The 19,786-nt window shown below is 50.2% G+C and overlaps 1 protein-coding gene across 2 annotated transcripts; it reads right to left on the bottom strand.

Moving 5' to 3' along the window:
* Nucleotides 1-1,083: 1,083 nt before the first annotated feature.
* Nucleotides 1,084-9,097, bottom strand: KLHL33 (kelch like family member 33). Of its 2 annotated transcripts, XM_081131923.1 has the most exons (5): nucleotides 8,767-9,097; nucleotides 7,674-8,441; nucleotides 4,023-4,947; nucleotides 3,733-3,900; nucleotides 1,084-3,618 (listed from the first exon to the last, which is right to left on the bottom strand). In XM_081131923.1, the coding sequence occupies exons 2-5, from the start codon at nucleotides 8,419-8,421 to the stop codon at nucleotides 3,066-3,068; spliced, it is 2,394 nt and encodes a 797-aa protein (XP_080988049.1). In that variant the 5' UTR covers nucleotides 8,422-8,441; nucleotides 8,767-9,097; the 3' UTR covers nucleotides 1,084-3,065. The 2 variants fall into 2 exon arrangements, with proteins under 2 accessions (XP_080988049.1, XP_080988048.1); XM_081131922.1 differs by lacking the exon at nucleotides 3,733-3,900 and having other exon boundaries at nucleotides 1,093-3,618; nucleotides 8,767-8,875.
* Between the last annotated feature and the right edge of the window lie 10,689 nt (nucleotides 9,098-19,786).

The following is a 19,786-nucleotide window of genomic DNA, read 5'->3' as shown; positions in this document are numbered from 1 at the left end:
CATCCTTAAAGGATGTTTCAGTTGGATTTTGATGGAGCCAGATAAACTAATTTTTGCCTTGCAACAGAAAATCTCTCAACTGGCAAGATGTTTACAAAGTCAGCTTTTCTTCCCCATGGGTAGTGCTAAAGGCATATTGCCAATATTTGTTCCTTAGAATCCTGCTTTTCTAAACTAGCCACTCTCTTGAGTTGAAGCAACCTTTCTTCAGATTACTGTCATTGATTTAATCGTGGAATTTTTCCAGTCAAATAACTATACCAGAGTTGTGGAGACATTCTGTTCCCCACTGGAGTAACTTCTGGAGCTTATTTTTCTTATCTCCAAGTTCTTAAACTCACTTTTTCCTCCAAATATAGCCTACACCCTTAACTGTTGATTAATGACATTGAGCTGCAATGTCCAGTTGATGAGTATAGTGTCTGGACTGGTTCCTTTCTGGGGCCAAGGAGTGCCATCCCTTCGGTGTTGCTTAGAGTGGTTAGAGCACTAGCCTGTGCACACAAGGGTCCCGTGTTTGATTCCCAGCCCCGTTCGGGGCGGGTGTGGAAGGCAACCAATTGATGTATCTCTTTTACATTGATGTTTCTCTCCCCCTGCCCTTCTGCCCTCTCTAAAAATCAATGGAAAAAATACCTTCAGGTGAGGATTAACAAAAACAAACAAGCGAACAAACAAATAAAACTAAATAATGAAAGCCAGAGATCTCTACAACTAACTGTTGCCATCTGTATACTTTTGGACCCTTGGTTGTCAGCTCCTCCTGGAATAGAGCCATGCCCTCTTGGACACTCTGATTGAGTTTTCTGTCACCTCTTTGGGTTGAAGAAATAAGAGAAAACTCAGGAGAGTGTGCTATATCTGGAGCCAGGGGAGGACAAATTTTTAAGTAAGAGCCAGTTTTCAAGCCAATCAATCCCTACAGAAAGATGGAGAATGAGAATGGCCTTAGATCATTTGATTTGGTGAGAAATAGCTCACAGTAACAATGAGGGAGGATGGTTTCAGTAGTGCATTGAAGACAAAAGTCAAATTACGGGGAATTTTAAATGCTTTTTATAATAAAGAAACTCAGACAAGAATGATTCAATCATGGGGAAACCTTTATTTAAGCCTATCTTTGCATACAAATCATTAAAAAAAAGTGCTCACAGTTCACCCTAAAGACTCAATTCTTATAGTTTCTCAGTGCTTCCAATTTCTTCCTTCCTTGTCTTCCACCTTTATTCTCTTTTCTCTTATATATCCTACTTACCCCTCCTCATTTTCAACTATGTTCCTAAACAGGTATAGAAAATGACCTTAATAAAATCTAAAAAAAAAACCCCAAACCCCTAAACCTTTCAGGTACCTCTGGGTACTTGAAGCGAGGTACAGGGGAGGCTCCTTCTTCTCGCCCTTAGGACTGTGAGAATCTTAATGAACCATGGCGATAGAAGATAGATCTAGGCAAAGAACTTGCCCTTCTTTGTCCTAAGCTGCTCAGGGGTGAGAAATGGAAATACCAGACAGAAAAGATTTAGGGGAGGTCGTGGAGGGAGGGAATATACAATCATTAAGGGAAAGCCGTTGTCTTCAGAAAGGCTCCAGAGAAGAGAGTAGGCTGGCCACAGCAGCAGCAGTCTCTGAAGGACCTCTGGAATTCTGACACCCCCTTTGCTATGGAGACACAGGCCACTACATTCCCCACTTGCTTCCTTTCTCTGGCAGGAATGCTTTCCTCCTCTGACTGGTGAATCAGGCAGCCTTCAAGATCCAGCTCAGACTGCAGCCACCTGATAATGGCGCCTTCCGTAACAGAAGGCTTCCCCGGGCCTTTCACTCCTCCATCCCTTGGACTCTCACACCGCTAAGTATGTACGAGAGGTCCGAGGTAGATGTTCACACTTCTAAGTCCACTGAGAAACTGGTATGCATTTACAAGTCTGTCTGCCGCTCAGGAGTTCTCTGACCTTTGTATCCTTAGTGTCTCATATAGTGCCTGGCACATAGTAAGGAATTAATAGCTGTGAGGGAGAGAGGAAGAGAGAAAAGAAAGAAGAGAGGGGAAAAAAAAGGAAGGAACGAAGAGCAGAGTGGAGGAGGTGAGAGAGAAGGCATCTGACTCAATGTTCCCTGGCCAAGAAAAAAGGAAATGGATTCAAGGAAGTCTGGCGGAAAGGCACAGAACGGTGGAAAACCAATTTCCCAGGTCTTCTCTGCCTCTCACTCTTTTCCTCTTTTCACTCCTAATCCCTCGATTCACCCCAAAGGAGAGGAAAGAAACCAGTCAGGCTTCTGACTTCTTCCACCCTATCTCCTCAAGCCTGCGGCGTCCCTTTTCTGCGGTGGCGCCTCCCTGCTTTGCCTCTGCCCTCCTAATCTTCCCCACATGCAGCACTCCCGCCTTAGCACCCTGGCATCTCACCCCTGTGCTGTGCCAGGTCCAGACGGGAACTTCTGCCTCAGATTGAAAACCAGGAGGCTCTTAGGGGCAGCCTGTGGTATCTGGGCTGAGGAAACACTAGACAGGGCTTACAAGTAACCTGAGAAACAATATTGTCAAGAGGGTTCAGGGGTTGGAGAGTGGAGAGGAGCAAAGCCTCAAAAGGAAAGAGCTCAACAATTACAGCCCCCCGCCCCCGACTCCTCAAACTCATTCATGGATAGCCTTTCTATGTTTTTCTCCTTGATCCATGGGTCAGAGTCATCATTTTCCCAGCTGTCCTTTCACGGCCCCTACATTTTGGCTACCGAAGTTTCTTAACTATCTTCTCATCTAGAAGTACTTTTCCAGCTAGAAATCATACCACGATCCCCAAACCTTGTATAGTTGCTCCTGGGTCTCCTCTTCTTACCTAGGTATTCAGCTGTTCCCCTTCCTCAACACCCTTTCTCCTGGAATCCTGGAGCTACCTTTTCTTCCACGAAGATCATATATTGAAAAGCAGTTTATGAGTTGTAAAACTCTGTACTAGAATAAAATACTATCACGAATAAAGACTTCTCTTTCTCCCCCCATCATCTCTGTCCTCTCATGAGGTGTCTTATCCCTTCCTCCCCCATCTGCTACTGCTGCTCCACCCTCACCCGGCAGGTTTGGTGTGGTGCCGTGTGGCACCTAAAGCCACGTGCTGCACAGTGGGCCGAGTCAGGATGCAGGCAGGCATCTCAGCCCGAGGCCTTGGCAGCGTTCCCAGGCAGAGCCATCGGCCCAGGCCAGGACAGTAAGCATGGATAAGGTGGGAGAGGGCATAAGTAAGGTGGCTGTAGCCCCCCAGCACCAGGAACTCCCCCTGCAGCACAGCACTTGCAGCTCCCACATGGGGGGAGGGCAGGGGTGCCAGGTGAGTCCAGCTATCAGTCCTTGGTTCATAGGCCTCAAAGCTTAGCAGGTCCCCAGTCTCACCTACCCCGCCTGCTACATACAACCGCCCACCCAGAGCAGCCATGACATGGCCAGCCCGAGGTACCCCCATAGGGCTCAGAAGTGTCCCTGGCTTCTCAAGTTTGGGGTCATAGTGCAGCAGTGAGGTCAGGAACTGGCTAGACCCGTTACAGCCACCGCTTATGTACAATCGGCCCTCCAAAATAGCAGCTGCATGGGCAAACCGTGGTGCTGGAAGTGCAGGTGCTGGCCTAAGGGAGAACAGGGCACACGATCAGGCAGCAGTCATCCTCAACTCTCCTTCTCCTCCACGTCTGCTAGTCTCTCCTTAAAGGCTAGAACCTCCCGCCCCTTTCCCTTCTCACCTCCAGACATTGAGCTCGGGGTCATAGGTCTCCACAGAGTTTAGGGCAACACCATTGGCTCGTCCACCCAGGGCATAAAGTAGTCCATCCAGTGCCACCAGAGGGAAAAAACTCCGGGCCTGGCACAAAGGTGCCATCTCCTCCCAGTCCTCTTGACTGGGGTCCCACCTGGACACAGTGCGACAAGAGATGGGAAGAGTGACTCTGGGAGTCTGTGCTTGGCTGGGCCCGCAATTTCCCTCAGCTGCTCACCTCGTGGTCTGCCGTTCTTGGGGGTGGGGGTGTCATACCTGAGAGTGGAAGCCAAGGTATTGGAGTGGCTGTAGTAATCCTGTCCTCCACACACGTAGATTTCACTTCCCGCCAGGCTCGCAGCCCCATGCCGGAAGCGTCCTGGGGCAGGCAGGGCAGGCAGCCGGCCCCACTCCACAGTTCGAACCAGTCCCATGCCGCAGCGGAAGGCCCGGGCCCACCACACTCCTCGGGATGGCTGTTTTATGGCCATGTCTGAACTGAGCCCATCCCCACCAATCACTACCAAAGCCTGATCAGGCTCCCTCCGCCTCTCTGGACCTGGGACCTCAGACTCCACTATCAACTGATGCAGCAAGTCTGCGGACAGGGGTGGAGGCAGCCCAGCTGTCCGTACTTTCCGAAGCTCCTTGGTAGACATCCGGCCAAAGCGGACACATTGAAGCAAGGCCTTGGCCTCTGACTCCTGGGTTTCAGGGTTGGCAGCTAGCCAACACCGTGCAGCCACAAAGGCCTCATACTCTTCCTGCAGGTGTAGCTCATCACTATCCAGCAGCTGAGCCAGGCAGGCAGCTGGTAAAGAAGGGAAAGTGGGGCACAAAGCCACAGCGGGCAGGTGGGTGAGGAGGTAATTACGGGCTTTGCTCCAGAGCCTCTCCAATCCGGGGGCTTCAGCCATGGGGAAGAGGGCCAGGCAACGGGCAGGGCTGAGGCCCCGTGCCAAGGCTGTCTGGCACAGAGCCAGGCAGGAGGAGCTCTGGTATTGCAGAGCAGCCTGGGCAGCTCTCAGCAGTCCTGGCCATCTTGCCCGCACAACCCCAGAGTAGGCAAAAGAGACGAGGAGTCGCAGGTCCTGGGCAGAGATGGTGTGCAGGGACACCTGTGTGCCCTGGGATTCCTTCATCCCACTCAGGAGCATGGCCCCAAAGAACTCGCTGCCACAGGCCAGGGCTGCTCGGTGCACTGCAAGAGGGAGAAGAAGCAGATGGGGATCCAGAATTTTGCAAACTACTAGGCACTATCCCAACTTCACAGCCCCAACTTTGGACCAACCACCCAAGGCCACATGCCAAACTGTGGTGTGCATCAGAATACCATGGGGTGCTTGTTAAAATGAAGGTTTCAGGAACTTACCCCTGGAGATGCTGATTTAGTGTGTCTGAGCGGAATTCCTAGGATTTTGTGTTTTAACATTCTCAAGGACCCTGCATGACTCTCATGTTAGTGGCCTGAAGGTACTTTGATAAATATTGCTTTAGTCTTTTTGATCCAGGTCAATTAAAAAAAGAGTCTTGATGGATCAAGTTGAGAAGATGCTATAGACAGCATTTGCTAACAGGGGGCATAAAATAAACTGCAAAGACCAATGTGCAACTTGTATAAGTCTCTCTATATTGTGTATAGAATAAAATTCTTTTCTTTACAATTGTAAGAGCCACTGACATCAGCCATTCTGTTAGTTAGATTTTACTCAGAAAGTGGTATGACACTTAGGAATGGCTATGAGCCAACCTACTCAGACTGTCATCTCCTCTTGCCCAAGATTTAGTGCTTAAGATTTCCCATGTGTTCTAACTTTCCTCTGCACACCACCACTCTGCATCTCAATACAGAGATGGAATCATGAGATTTTAAACTAGAAACCTTCAAAATCATCTAGTTCAGTTTCTCCCTTTAAGATAAGAAAACCGAGTCTTAGGGAAAAGAAGTGATTTGTTTTCTATTGCCATGCAGTGGCTCTCTGGGCAGATCCTCACCATCCACTGTCACTGATGTCAGGCTGCTGTGAGCATACTGTGTATTGATATCCTGCTTATCTGGAACTGTCCTATGAACAAATGCTGTTGAACAACTAGATCTCATATGCTTCCTAATGTAACGTAAAACAAGAGGTGCTTGGCATCACCTATGGAGTGTTTTGACTGAAATATTTAACCTAAATCTAATCAAGACTTTATCTCTAAATTCAAATGTATAGGAAATTGAGAGGCTAAAGGAACAAGCTAAACAAAGCCATAAGGGAAAACACATTCAAACCTAGAAAATGGAGCATTCTATAGGGTAACTATTCTTGTTTCTTCAATAAGTCAAGTCATAAAAAGGGAAAGAGGACTGTACAAGAGGAGGATTGAGAGATGTACATCTGCCCTGGTAGGTGTGGCTCCGTGCTTAGAGTGTTGGCCCTCGCACCAAAAGGTCACAGGTTTGATTCCTGGTCAAGGGCATGTACCTGGGTTGCCGGTTTGACCCCAGGCCCCACAATGATGTTTCTGTCTCTCTGTTTTTCTCCCCCTCTCTTCCACTCTAGTGTTATCAGAAATGATAACAAACACATTAGAGATCTGCTATGGATGGAATGTTTGTGTTCCCCGAAATTCATGTGTTCAAGCCCTAATCCCCAATGTGATGATATTTGAAGGTGGGGCCTTTGGGAGGTAATTAAGTTTGAGAGTGCAACCCATCTGTGTGTGTGTGTGTGTGTGTGCGTGCCATGTGAAAATACAGTGAGAAGGTGGCTTTCTCCAAACCAGGAAAAGGGCCCTAACCAGAACCTGACCATGTATAACCTTCACCTTGGACTTCAGCCTCCAGAACTGTGAGAAATAAATTTGTGTTGTTAAACCACCCAGTCTCTGATATTTTTTTGTTATTTTTGTTATAGCAGTCCAAACTGACTAAGGCAGGATGCTCTTCTTTCTGGGAGTCCCAGAAGCCTTTGGGCCCCAGTCATTCCTCTAATGAGCAGTAGCTGTGTGATTTTGGACATATCTTGAAGTCTGATTTCTTTATCAATAAAGTATAAGAGCCTAACTAGATCATCTCCAAGCTAATTCCTTTTAATTTTAAATATTTATGTGTCTGCATTCCAAATTCATTTGCCAGTTCCTATGTGTGGTTTGGCTGCATAGGAGACAATGCATGGCCTAATGAGAGTAGACTGGGCTAGTGGATGTGGGCTTCTATGCTGGCTCTTACCAGTTAACATCTCTTAGTTTAATATTCTTTATCTGCACCTAGAAATAATGGCACCTACCTCACTAGTTTTCAATGAGAATTAAAAGTGATGGCACATGTAACAATTCATGGTAACCCATTACCTCACTAAATCTTAGTAGAATCTGAACTCAACTTATTCAGCCATTCTTAGCTTTCCTGGTGATGAGGAGAGTTAACTTCAAAGTGTCATGGCCTGACAGCCTTAAGATTCTGGCAAAGCAGTACTGGACCTTACTCATTAGCTATAGGACCACACCAGCCATGGTGTCAAGCACACCTAGGTGAAAAGATACACTGAGTTTTTCTACCATGTTCCTTTGGCTTTTTCTGTGCCCTAAATAGAAGATGCCAAGAAGAGCCTTTGGTTAATTCCTGTTTGAGTCAAATCACTTTCTGCTTGTTCTCTTGGCAATGGCTGCACCTTAGCTCCAGCCAGCTGGCTGTTAATTCCTTGTTACTGGGCCCAGGAAAAGCCACAGTGGGGACAGTCAGCTTCAATTTGTCAGTGCTCTTAGGAAAACAACTCAAGTGCGCATGCACCACTCTCAGTGGGTCAGGAGAGGCACCAAAGACCCCCCAGGGGAATTCTGACTGCAGCTGGCATCAGAATCACTATGGTAGCGACCTGCTGCTTGCACACACCATTCGGGAGCATTTGCACCTGCAGTTAGGAATGCGCCGCAGGCCCTCACCCCTCAGCCGGCAGCCGCCTGCCTGCAGCTCCAGGTCACACCCGGCTCCCTCCTGGTATAAGCGCTCAATGCTGCGCAGGTTCTCCCGCAGCTCCTCGGCCTGGCTGGGCTGCTCTTCACCTCCCGGGGCCCTTCCAGGCCTCTCGAGTTTCCTCTGGGCCGCGGCCTTCACGCGGGGCGCTCCCAGGGCCTTCGCGGCCGCCAGCACGTCCCTCAGCGGGGCGGGGCTCAGCACCCCCTCGTAGGCGAAGGTCAGCACGGCCTCCCAGGCCCCGGGGGCCACGTCGAGGCTGAAGGGAGTTCGCGCGCCAATGCCGCCCAGCAGCCGGGCTCGGAAAAGGCTGCTAACCGCGGCCAAGATCACCCGATGCACCCCGTGCACTCGCCCCCCCACTGACACCTCTTCGTCCAGCAGCAGTCGCTGCTCCCGCAGCCGCTGCGCCTCCGCGAAAAACCGGCTCGGATGCTCCTCGCTGCGCAGCCCCTCGGGCTCCGCCACGTCGTCGTCACCCTCCTCCTCCTCCTCCTCCTCTAGGGACAAGGCTGGAGAGGGAAGGTCCCCGGGGGCCATGGGCCTCGGCCCAGGCTCCTCCAGAGGAAAGGGGGGCAAGCTTGGATCCTCGTCGGGGGTCCGAGGCCAGGACGGGTTTCTCAGGCCAGGAGAAGGGAAGCCGAGGCCGCCCTTCTGCACGGGAAGGGAGACGCGCCCCGGGTCCGAGGGCCGATGTTCGGAGTCCGAGACGCTCATGGCCTCAGTTCCCTTGCTTGCTGCAGACGAGCAGAGGAAGGAGAGGAGGGGGTCAGAGCTGAACCCCCAGAGTCGGCTGGACCCCTGCCTGGGGACGAGTCAGTATCTCTTCCTACTTCGCACCATTCGAACCGCTCCCCCGACCCTCCCCGGCCCCCGCCCCCGCTCCCACCCCACCCCCGCCCCCACCCCCCGCCTCCCGCCCTCCGCTCCTGGGCGCCGGCAGCCAGGCTACACCGCGCAAGCCCGGGGGGCACGAGGCGCGGCCGAGCCAGCGCGAAGCGCGTGCCAACGCCCAGTGCCCCGGGCGGCGCCCCGCCCGCCTCGCCCGCATCCGCGCGTCACCTTCCCGAGGCACCGGCGCTCCGCTTGCCCTCTCACTTGCCCTTGCTCTGCTGGGCGCCGCGTGGCCGAGGGAACTCGCCCCGCATCCGCGTGAGCAGCCGCACCCGCTAATTATAGCCGGCGCTGGCAGGCCTGGGCCTGGGCTCCGGGCGCGCGAGCTCCGACACCCAATCCTCCCGGGCCGGGTCCCCAGATGACCTCCCACCGGCTTCGACCTGTACGTGGTGTCCCGCTGCTGAGCGAGGCAGATTCGGAGGCCAACGAGGATGCGGGACGGGATGGAGTGAGCCGCGGCCGAGAGGCTGCGTCCATCGCGGGGCGGAGGGCGGGAGCGAAGAGTCTGCTGCGAGACCCGCGGAAACGGGGCGAGGAGGGAAGCATGTTTTGGGGCATTGCCTGGGCTTTGTTGATTTTTCCGTGCATGATGAAACTGGGACCCTGGAGCAAACGCTACTGATGTGAAACGCAAACGTAACCCAGCTGGGCCCAACGTGGGTGCAGTGGGTGGGGAGGGGGAAGGGGCCTGGGTGAGGGCTACCACCCGCGGTGACCCCCCTAGGTGACCCCCCCCAGGGCGTTTCCTCCATGACCACCGGTAGGGTCCGTGGTGAGAGAGGGAAACCGAAACCCTGTGTCTTCATAGGCGGCCGGGATGACGACCACACCGTGGGGAACGGTGGGGCTGATCCCGCTGCCGCTGGGACCCGAGTCCTGGACCGGTGGCCTAGGGGCGCTCTAGAATTCTGCCTGGGGCAGGACGCCAGCAGCCACTCCCCGTGTCGGGGACAGTGCCCCTTTCTCATCCTGAGACCTCTAAATCCACGCAGTTGCAGATAACCTCACGGAGAAGGAATTTAGAGAACAGGGCAGCAACCACCCTTCCCCTGCCCTCTGCCAGGGAGGTAGGACGGGCCGCGGGCGGCTGGGGCTGGCTTCTCTGGCCCATATAAAGGCCGGTCCAGGCTGAGCAGATTCACTCAACGAGCTGACTTAACCTGGGAGTGAAGCCAGATTGTTCTTTAAGACTCAGGTGAGAGGGGTGATGTTTTCGTGGGGGAGGGGCAGGAAGGCCAGTTGCTCAGGCACAGCACCCCCTCCTCAGCTGCCACTCCCCTCTTGGGTACCCCAGCCTACCAGGGGCTACATTCCCCCAAAATGTTTCAACAGAGAAAGGCAGCCAGCGAGTGGTTGTTCTGGCTGGAAAAGGGGTCGATTAGTGACCAGCCTCTGTACCCTCTCCCCCAATTCAGACATTTCATGGCCTCCTCTGAGGGAGAGGAGGCCAACACCTGGAGCCCCCACCAGGAAGAAGGGGAACCAGCCATTGGAAATACACCTGAGGTCAGTCTCTGCTCCCACCCCACCTCCCCAAGGACAAAGACACTGGACCCCACTCTGAGTTCTGTGCCAACTCCCTGGTGCTGGGACTGAGGCAGCTGCCAGTCTCTGGAGACTGCGTGGCTCTGCCACAGTGAGACACATGCCTCACAGCAAACACTGGAAGGCAGATGAAACCCGCTGCCCTGGGCTATCATGCACCCTCCATTAAAGCCTTGGGACTGATATGCCCCACCCCCACAGCACCACCGGGTCTCCTAGCCTTCCTCCTGGTTGCTGATGTGCTGGCTGGGGAGGGGTCTTGGTATCTCAGCCTGGTCTTTGCTGTCTCAGTCAGGGTCTAGCCTGGCTTCCACCTCTGCAGAGGAGCCCACATCAAGCCACACTCCCAAGATGATGGGAGAATTCAGGGGCTGGGCCTGGCAAGGCCCTAGTGCACTTCTACTGGGTCATGGGAGTCATGGTAACTCAGGGTTCCCAAAGGTTGAGGATCTAGGCAAGGGACAGAGAACTTCACTCCAGAGTTCTCAGAGGGTACTACTTCTGTGGGAGGGAGGAGGGGGCTGAGGCTGACCTCAGTTCCTCCCTCACCCCCTCCTCCACCAGATCTGCTGCATGCTCAACATCTGGGGCACATCCTCTATGTGCGGCTGTCCTAGATCGCTGCTAGGTGGCCATAGGTATGAGCTCAGGGCTCTGCTGGGCAGTAGGAAGGGATTTCAGGACTTAGCCAGAGCGAATTAAAGGGGCACCATTTATATCCCCACATGGCCCAGGGCTCACATGGTTCATTGTCCTGCTCTCAGCTCAATCACTACTATCACCAGCCTGTCTGTCTCAGCCATCCCCACTATGGCAAAGTCAAGGCTGATGAGTCTGTTACTGCTCAGTTATCTCAGGGCTCCCGCTCCTGTAAGGAATTGCTGAGACCACAGACTGGCTCCTGATCAGGTGGCACACACTTCCTTATCTCATACAGCTTGGGTTCCGCACTTGAGGGTTCCGTCAGGATCATTTTCACTTTTATCAATTCAGTAGCCCTGGCTTTGCACATGACAGGTTTTGTAAACACCATTTTGGACCTGGTTTGAGTATTGCCCATCCCCTCCCTTGGAGCATCTTTTTCTCATGCTAGCTGACCACCCAGCCTGCATATTTTGTGACTCTAACCTGGGTGAGTCATTTTAAGAATCAGATGGAGGCATTGGGTCAGTCAGTTAAGTCTTCATGAGCCCCTACCTCTGTGTTCTGCCCTTCTAGAAGCATGCGGTGCAGCATGGATCCTGAAAATGAGTTGTGGGTGGTGGGCATGGTGACTGTGACTGTCTTTCTGGGCATGGGAGTCTAAGACAGGCGCCGGGAATTGAAGTGGGGCTGAGAAGGCTGGAGGATGGCTGTGAGAACTGGAATAATCTGAGAGGGGCCAAATGTGTGTGTGGGGGGGGGGGTTGTGTATATGTGTTTGTGTAGCTGGCAGAGCAGATTTCTAGGGACCCAGACCTGAAACTGAACAGCTTTTTGAGAGAAATTCCACATGTCAGTTCTTCAAGGGGAAAGTAAGGAGAACTAATTCTGAGGATCTGCTGGGATAAGTACCAGATAAGACTACCAGATGAGAAATTCTGTTTCTTGCTCCCAGATATTTAAAATCTTGAGGTGCGCCCCTCTGGAATGGGAAGGGACACTTTGCTGTATGAGGCAAGAAGAAAAAGGACTCCCATTTAGCCACACTCTTATGGAAAAGGCTGGTCAGAAAGGTAACTAGAGGACTAGAGAGGAGAGTGAAGGTGAGACAAAGGACAGGAGTGGAGTAGTAGTTACTCCTTCCCTTCCGCTCACATTTCTCCTGTCCTTGTGTGTGTGACCCATGGTATCCCAGGTCCAAATTATCTTTTTCCTGATCCTCCTCTTATCAGTTACCAGCTTGGGACATGCCTCCCACAAACCCCAGCAGACAAGCCACTGGCTTCTTTGGGTACCTAAGTGAGACAGTGGGAAGATGGCCAAGAAATGAGAAATGCATTAAAGGGAGTGAATGCCTCACAATATCACCTCCCCTTGGAGCAGGGGACCTCATTAGCCCAAACCTCAGAAAAGACCCCTTGACTTCTGATTCTCTATGTCATTTGGAAATTGACCATCAGACCACTGAGAGTCCTGTGTGCCCCCAGGCTGGCTAGTTTGCAAAATTCCCTTATTCTTCCCAGCCTCACCTAAGTTACTGACACTAACCTGGGTAGAGGGGTAATAATCTTGGCTGAATGAAGGGAAGCCAGGAGATGCTCTTCAAAACTACATCTTTTTTCTCTGTACTTTTATGTTGGAAGCATTTTCTTGGAAAACAGTAGTGTGGTCCAGGGGGCAGTTTCTTTGGTATGTTCCCCATCTTCTCTTCAGCCATGGGGTATTCACTGGGACCAGTATCTCTGGGGACCTCAAGGTGAGAAGGATGTCTAGGCATGGAGCACATTCTTTCTCTCTGCTAATGGTTCAACTTTTGTTCTCAACAAAAGTTGAGATACCTGCAACAGCTATCCCCAGAGGAACCCTCCTTGTCATCACATGGACCACACTTTTCTACCTGGGCATCTCTGCCACCATTGGTAAGGCCCTCCACTCCTGCCTTCTATGAAGAACAACCTGCCTTTCTGAGGTGCTAGGGTATAAGTGATGAAAAGAGAGCAGTCATCAAAATATTCAAAGCAGTTTACATGAAGAAAGTAGCCCCCCCACCACCACCTTCCTTCACTATTTCTGCCCATTACTCATTTAATTAATGAATTATATGGTGTTCTTTGATTATCAATTTGGTCCCCTCTCCCTGCCCCCATGCATATACACTTCCACTTACCCATTTGACACTGATGGTACCTAGACCAGTGCTGAAGGGCACTGGTACCTAATCCCAGCTATGGAATGGGATTTCCTCCCCATAAAGGAGTGTGTGGTCCTCAGTCTCATTTCCAGGCTCCTGTGTGATTCAGGATAGGATTGACATGTATGTGTAGAATGGGAGTTGCCTGGGGCCAGAGTGCCAGTATAGCTGGGATTTTAGCAATTATCGAGAGCAAGGGTCCTGCCTCTATGGGCTCTCAAATCACCACCAGGTGAGTGAGCCAGAGGGGAAGATTCAAGAGATAAATCTTACCTAGCTCATTGCTGGGCATAGCATAGATGCTGAAAAGCCGATAATGACTAATGTGGATACATGTGGGTGGGGTAAAACCTTCAAAGATGGGATAAAATGTAATATGCCCCGTGACTTCTGGGAAAGCTAGGGGAAAATATGGATGGAATGCATTGCCTCCAGAATGCATTGACTTCTACTTCCCCTGCTCTTCTCAGGCCATGAGCACAGTGTGTGCCTTCAGTCCCCTGATTCAGCACTGCAGGAATGATCTTCAGTGCTACCCTGTCCTCTGCGCTTTCCTGTTTTGTTTCAGCCTTTCCAGGTTAGTTGGTTTCTTAGCAAGAGGCTTGTTGGGGAAAGGAGAGAATGTAAGTAGACAGGGCCATCCCAAGAGTCTAATTTTGTGAGAAGGAGCAAAAGAGGGCTCAGTCCCAGCAACCAGGAGTTAGATGGTGATAACTGTGGTTGGCTGGTGTTTCAGAGACGATCCAAGCTCACAGTAGCAAAATTTAAAGTCTGCTCATAAATCAAGGCAAAGTTTGGGGAAGGTGTCCCATCACCTCCTGTTTTTCCCATTGCACATTCCCAGAGAGCTCACCACACCCTACTCCTTCCATCCTTTCTTCCTGTTAAGGTCCCTAAGCTCCCTCAACTCTTCCCTCTGTGCCCCCCACTCCCTTCAGCCCCTTTAGGAATAGGAGACTATCATTCTCCTCTGCCTGGGACCCTCCCCTGATGATTTCCATGCCTTCTTATAGCGCTGTACCAGGATAAGTTGTACCCAGTCATTGGCTTTTTAGGGAAAGGCTATGGCAGGAACATTGAATTGCTGTGAGGCTATCGGTTTACCTTCCTCATTGCTGTCGGTTTCATCCTTACTGGGAGTACTCTACTCCCAGCTCCCACACTGGGCTTCATTAGTCACGTCTCCTCATGCCCCCCACTGCCCTACCTCTGAGTATTAGGACCTGATCCTAAAGCCTCTTTTCCATCTCTCTAGTATTGAAAGTGGATGAAAACTGTGCTACCTTGGTGGTGGGGGTGGTGATGTGTGTGGAGGGTGGAGTGGGGAGCACAGAGGAAAGAGTTGAGGGAGCTCAGGGATCTTAACAGTAGGAAATAGTGAGTATGGGGAAAGGGAAGACAGAAGATGATGCCCTTGACTCTCCAAACATGGATCCAATAACTCCGGTTTGGAAAATAACCCCCTGACCTTTCACCTCCCCCAAAGTTGGTCTGAACACCACTGCTCCCATCAACTCCAACTTTTTCCTCTGCTCCTATGCCCTTGTCAACTTGGGCTGTCTCCAAGCCTCCCTTAGCCAGTCGCCTGGCTAGTATGGGCAGGTGTTGGGGTGAGGCCTGGGGCTGGGAGGACCTGGGAGAGTTGGAGGAGCATCCTTGGGGTACAAGGGTGGGTGGTACTGAGGCTTCGACAAGGGATGAGCTGCATTCACTCCCCCTGCAGGCTGGCACCCTTTCTTCCCCTGGCAGATCCCCTGGCTCTCCTGCCTGCTCTGCCTGCCCATCATGTTCATCCTCACTTGGAGGGCAGCACTCACTGCTCTGTTGCCTGTCCTGCTGCTGCTGCGCTATCCGTCCTACAAGAGTCCTGGTGAGTGAGTGGGCAGGTGGGTAAGGGAGTGAGATACAGCAAGAGGCTGGCCCCCATAAGAAGCCAGACCTACCAACAGTAAATCCTCATTTCCTCTCCTATCTGACTGGTGAGGCCCCACCTCTGATCACTCTCCACCTGACCAACATGCAGGACCATCCAGTGTCAAGAACTTCCAGTGAGGGAGTTTCTAGACCAGATGTTGAAAACTAGTAGCCTCTGAATTGGATCTTGCCTGCAAATGAGTTTTGTTCAGATTGCACAGCATTTACAATTTTAAAAAAGTGTCAACATTTAACATGCTTTTGATAGTCTTGGGCTTCCCTCCCACATGACATACTCAGCTGGAGCCAAGGATCTGCTGTCCCACGGGATAGGATAGGTGCTCTCCATGTTGCCACAGTTCCCACCTGGTCCACTTTATTCTTTGATAGTACATGACTGGTTCTTACAGGCCTGAGCTTTCTTATCCCTGCTCTATTCATAAAAGGAAACCAGCTTCCTAAAATCTGGGTGGAGCAATGGAGAAAAAGGAACAGAATTCTAGTGGGGCAGAGAAAATGGGTTCTCTGAGGAGGGCATGCTCCCTGGCAGGAGATGCCTCAGGAACCAGCTTCCTTCATTATGCTGTGAGATGGAGAAGCCCAATACTCTTGCTTTCTCCCTAAAATCTTCTCTAAAATCTTCCAGTGGGTGGTAATGAGCTGACCTCTACTTTAAACATTATCTCTGCCTTCCTCTCCACAGACCACAGCACCTGGTGCTAACTATCTCCCCTAGCCAGCGTCCAGCCCTGGTGGATTTTGTGGGAGCCTTCACCAAAAACATGAGTCTCATGATCTGTGGGAATGTGGTCTTGGTAAGAGAAGAGGGAATGGACTCTCAGTGCAAGGGGACTGAGTACAGGAAAGAAAAAGGGGTGGCAAGATCAACAGGTCAGTAAGTGAGCTCAGGGAATTTGGAGTAGTGAGGGTCAGGTAGAAAGATGCATTGAGGGAGGGAGACTCACAGCCTACATTTCTGCCTCTTCCTTAGGAGCCTCAAGCCATTCAAGGTTCTGAGAATTATGCCAACTGGCTAAATGCATGGAAGATTCATTCATCCTATATAGTCATATCTAACCCCAGGCTATGCCCAAAGCCTCATACAGGTCAGCCTGCCAAACTGCATCACTTCTTGTCACCCTCTCCCCTTTCTTCATTGCCTCCTTTCAGGTCACAGGTTTGGGCCAGCTGGTCTTGGAATATAAGCAAAATTGGCAGGAGATGCCGATACCTGCTGTGGAGGACTATGTTGGCATTCTATAGTAAGTGGAGGGGTGGAGGGGATAGGGAGGTGAAGATGGGCTTAGAAATGGTCAGAAACCAGGGGAAGAGGAAACATAATCATGGCGAAGCCCTGTTCTCTCCAGCTCCCGGCACCTGTGTCCCCACCCAGGAAGGGGGAGCTCCCTGCTCTTGGTTGTTGTTTTTTAAATCCTCACCTGAGGATATTTTTTCCATTGCTTTTCCGAGACAGTGGGGTGGGGGTGGGAGGATATCAATGCGAGAGACACATTGATTGGTTGCCTCCAACGGAGGTACATGCCCTTGGCCGGAATCGAACCAGGGACCCTTCAGTCTGGGGGAGCCAACGCTTAACCACTGAGCCAAACCAGCTAGGGTTTCAGCTCTTGCTCTTAATCTCCTTTTTTCCCAATAAAGGACTTTGACTATAACTATGATGTCAGCCTCTTAAGGATGCCACAGGGATCATTGATGTTTCAACTCTCTCTCCCTCTCCCTTCCTCTCCCTGAATCAATAAAGATATATTTTTTTAAAAAGAAAAAAAAAGAATGCCATAGGGGTTAAGCCTGGCTATTCAACATCATCAAAGTGTGTCAAAAGGGATGGGCCTAAGAGAAGGATGAGGTGTGAAGGTATAGAAATTGTCTGTCAAAGATAGTGATGGGAGGTAAGTGTATTTACTTAGTTACCAGGACTTGAGACCTCAGGTAACACAATGTCAGAAAAATCAATTTTTCTTTGAAGATCCTACCTGTTATGTCAAGTTCTCCTGAAACCGTAGGGACGGGGGAAAGCTTTAAAGTTATCTCCTAAATTCAGGTGGCAGGAATGTGGACAAAGAGATATAACAGTAGGGTGAGGGTGAGCTGAAGTGTGGTCAGGAGGGGGTATGACCCAATACCAGAACAGGGTTTCTGGAAGTACTCCAATTCTAATAATAGTACACATCTACACTTGATCTTAGCCAAAAGGCTGAGACGCAATTAATAATAGTACACATCTAACTAGCCTACACTTAGGGTGTCCCCACTGACTGGGTGAGCTCGAGGAAGGATGCAACAACATTCTTTTGTGTTATCCTTCTACGTTTGCCAGTAAATACAAGGTTTTTTGGATGCCATAGGAATGGATTCTCAGAAGGGAGAGGGGACCAGTTCTAAAACAGATCCTGTTTTAGGGGAAATAGAGTTGGGGAGTGGGGAAGAGAAGAGCAGGGCACCCAGTAAAGTGAACACAAAAGGGAATGTGAGAGAAGCTGCATGACATTTCTCTGGGATAGCAACAATTTTGTTCTGGGAGAAGGAAGGTCTGATATTGAGTTGGGGGCAATTGCTACGCTGGATAAGGATTTGCCTTACTCTTTCCCTCTCTTCCTGGGTAGTATCCTTACATTGGATACTCAAACCCTGTCCCAGTCCAAGCAGGGCCTGTGGACAGTGGACATGTACTGGCTCAGTGATGATGGAGATAGGAGCTCTGTGGCTCCCTAAAAGCCCCAATTTCCCTGCAAGTTCCAGAGGAGAACAGGAAAGGGAGGATAGGGTATAAAGTAGAGGGAGGACTTGAGAAGAAACCCTGTACATACGAAGCACCCAATACCCTCCTCCCACCTCAGAGGCCATCACGGTTTGCTCCCTTGTCCCCAACAGAAGGCAGGCAGGGAGGCCCATTTGCTCTCTTATGATCAGAGGGCTGACTGCGCTGATCTCCTACTTACTGGCACAGAAGAAAACCCAAGGTTATGGCCTAAAATGCAGAAGACAGGAAGGGGAGGAGGGTGTATTGGGCTACTTGTTGCAGATGGAAGGACAGGAAAAGGTACTGGGAAATGTAGGCAAAATGTCCAGTTCCTCTCTTGTCTTGCCCTAGGATACATTCCATCCTCAGAAGGTTCAGGCTTGGCTTCCAACATGTGACCACTACCTGAGCTCACAGACAAACCTCAAGAGATGTGGTCGGAACCAACCCCCCTACCCCGTACACTTCTCTTCCTGTCTTCCTTCCTCCTTCATAGCTAAGTACCTAAAGGAGCAAGTGCCAGACAAGCTATATTTTCACTGAATATTCTGGCAAACGAGAGAGAGGAGCCAGAATCTGATGAGACAGGACTGCAGTGGGGAGTGCTGGCTGTGGGAAAACAGAAGCTGTAGTTTCTACTGACATCTGAATGAGTTTATGGTTTCCAGTTTGGAAGAAATGCAAGTTTAGACAGAAAAACCGAAAAACCGAAGAGTAAAGAAGCCCTGTTATTCCTAAATCCCCAGGGACAGAACTCTCTGGGGAAGACAGATACTCTCTGATCCTTGCTAAGTCTGGTGTTTCCTTTCTCTATAGCCAAAGGCTTTTGAAAACTTGGTGGCCTTACACCAGTTGCAGAAGCCACCACCACACAGGGACCTGGAATCTGCCTCTCTCAACACTCCTGCTCCTTTAGGCTACATCTCTGAGCAAGACCTGTAGACAAACCAAAAGCAGGTATATAGGAACAGGGCCAGCAAGTGGGGCAACTATCTGGGATCAGAGTAGGGACTGACAATGGCACTTACGTTGTCCTCTGCTTGTTCTTCCTAGCCATGTAGTTGGAGTGGCACATGTGTCTTCATGAAGTCCTATGGCAATGTTTCCTCGGGATGCTGCCCTCAGTCATGTGAGTCTGGGAAAATTCCAAATTGCAGGGCATAGATGCTAGGGGTAGGGCTAGTCCAATGGCTGGAGAAACTGAGGAACAGGCTCCATTCCTCACACTGTATTCCCTAACAGGAGCCTACCCACAATCCCTCAGTCAGCCTGCCCTGGGGCCTGACATCCCCACCGCCTTCATTCTGGTAAATCAGAATGCACTGAACCTATAGGAGACTGAGCCAGGAGGAGCCTCACAAAGCCATGATTTTAGTCTCTTGGCTCCATGAACTTTGAGGCTATTCTTGGGAAGCATCAAACAAGAGCCCAAAGCTTGCTAAAGTAAGAACGCCCTACTACAGTGCCAAAGGTCCTCCCTTCAAGATCCACTCCACCCCATGATATTAATAAAAACTTACACATAAATACCAAAGGCAAATGTTAATAACTCACTTGATTCCCAATTACAAAATTACCCAAGCCTAGAGAGGCAGAGATCATTCCTCTTCTCAAATATATTCCAGGAGGGGAATTTATCTTCTTGCTACTTGTATTCCAAACACTTTATCATCCATCCCAAAGTTTCTAATTTTAAACTTCATTGTTTTAGTGCATTTTCAACCCACTTATGTATCTATTCTTTGTAAATGAAAAAGTATTTATCACTATTTTCTACTTAGTAATCAGAAACTTACTCTTTTCCCAAGCTCATATAATTCCAATTCTTTTTTAAAAAATTTTGGCCCAAATTTTAGTTTATAGTCCTTTGATTATCTCTTTGGTTTGCTTCCCCATCAATGTATTCATCCCTCAGCAAATACTGACTGAATGGCCATTCTAAGTACTGGAAGATAATATGGCAATGAATAAAATAAGATTAAAATTCCCTCCTCTCATGGAGTTTATATTCTTTTTTAAAAATTATTTTTCGATGATGTACGATATTATATTAGTTTCAGTTGTATAATATAGTGATTACACATATACCTTACGAAGTGATCAACCTGAGGGTTTATATTCTAATGGGAGGA

This window comes from Miniopterus schreibersii, assembly GCF_964146895.1.
Source record: "Miniopterus schreibersii genome assembly, chromosome: 1".
NCBI classification, from domain to species: Eukaryota; Metazoa; Chordata; class Mammalia; order Chiroptera; family Miniopteridae; genus Miniopterus; species Miniopterus schreibersii.
This window is presented reverse-complemented; position numbering and strand designations above follow the sequence as displayed.

Coding starts and splice junctions, on each gene's coding strand:
- KLHL33 (XM_081131923.1), bottom strand. CDS start 8,421: ATGAGCGTCTCGGACTCCGAACATCGGCCCTCGGACCCGGGGCGCGTC. Junction 4,948..7,673: donor AGGCGGCTGCCGGCTGAGGG/GTGAGGGCCTGC, acceptor TCCCTCTTGCAG/TGCACCGAGCAGCCCTGGCC. Junction 3,901..4,022: donor ACCTTGGCTTCCACTCTCAG/GTATGACACCCC, acceptor CACTGTGTCCAG/GTGGGACCCCAGTCAAGAGG.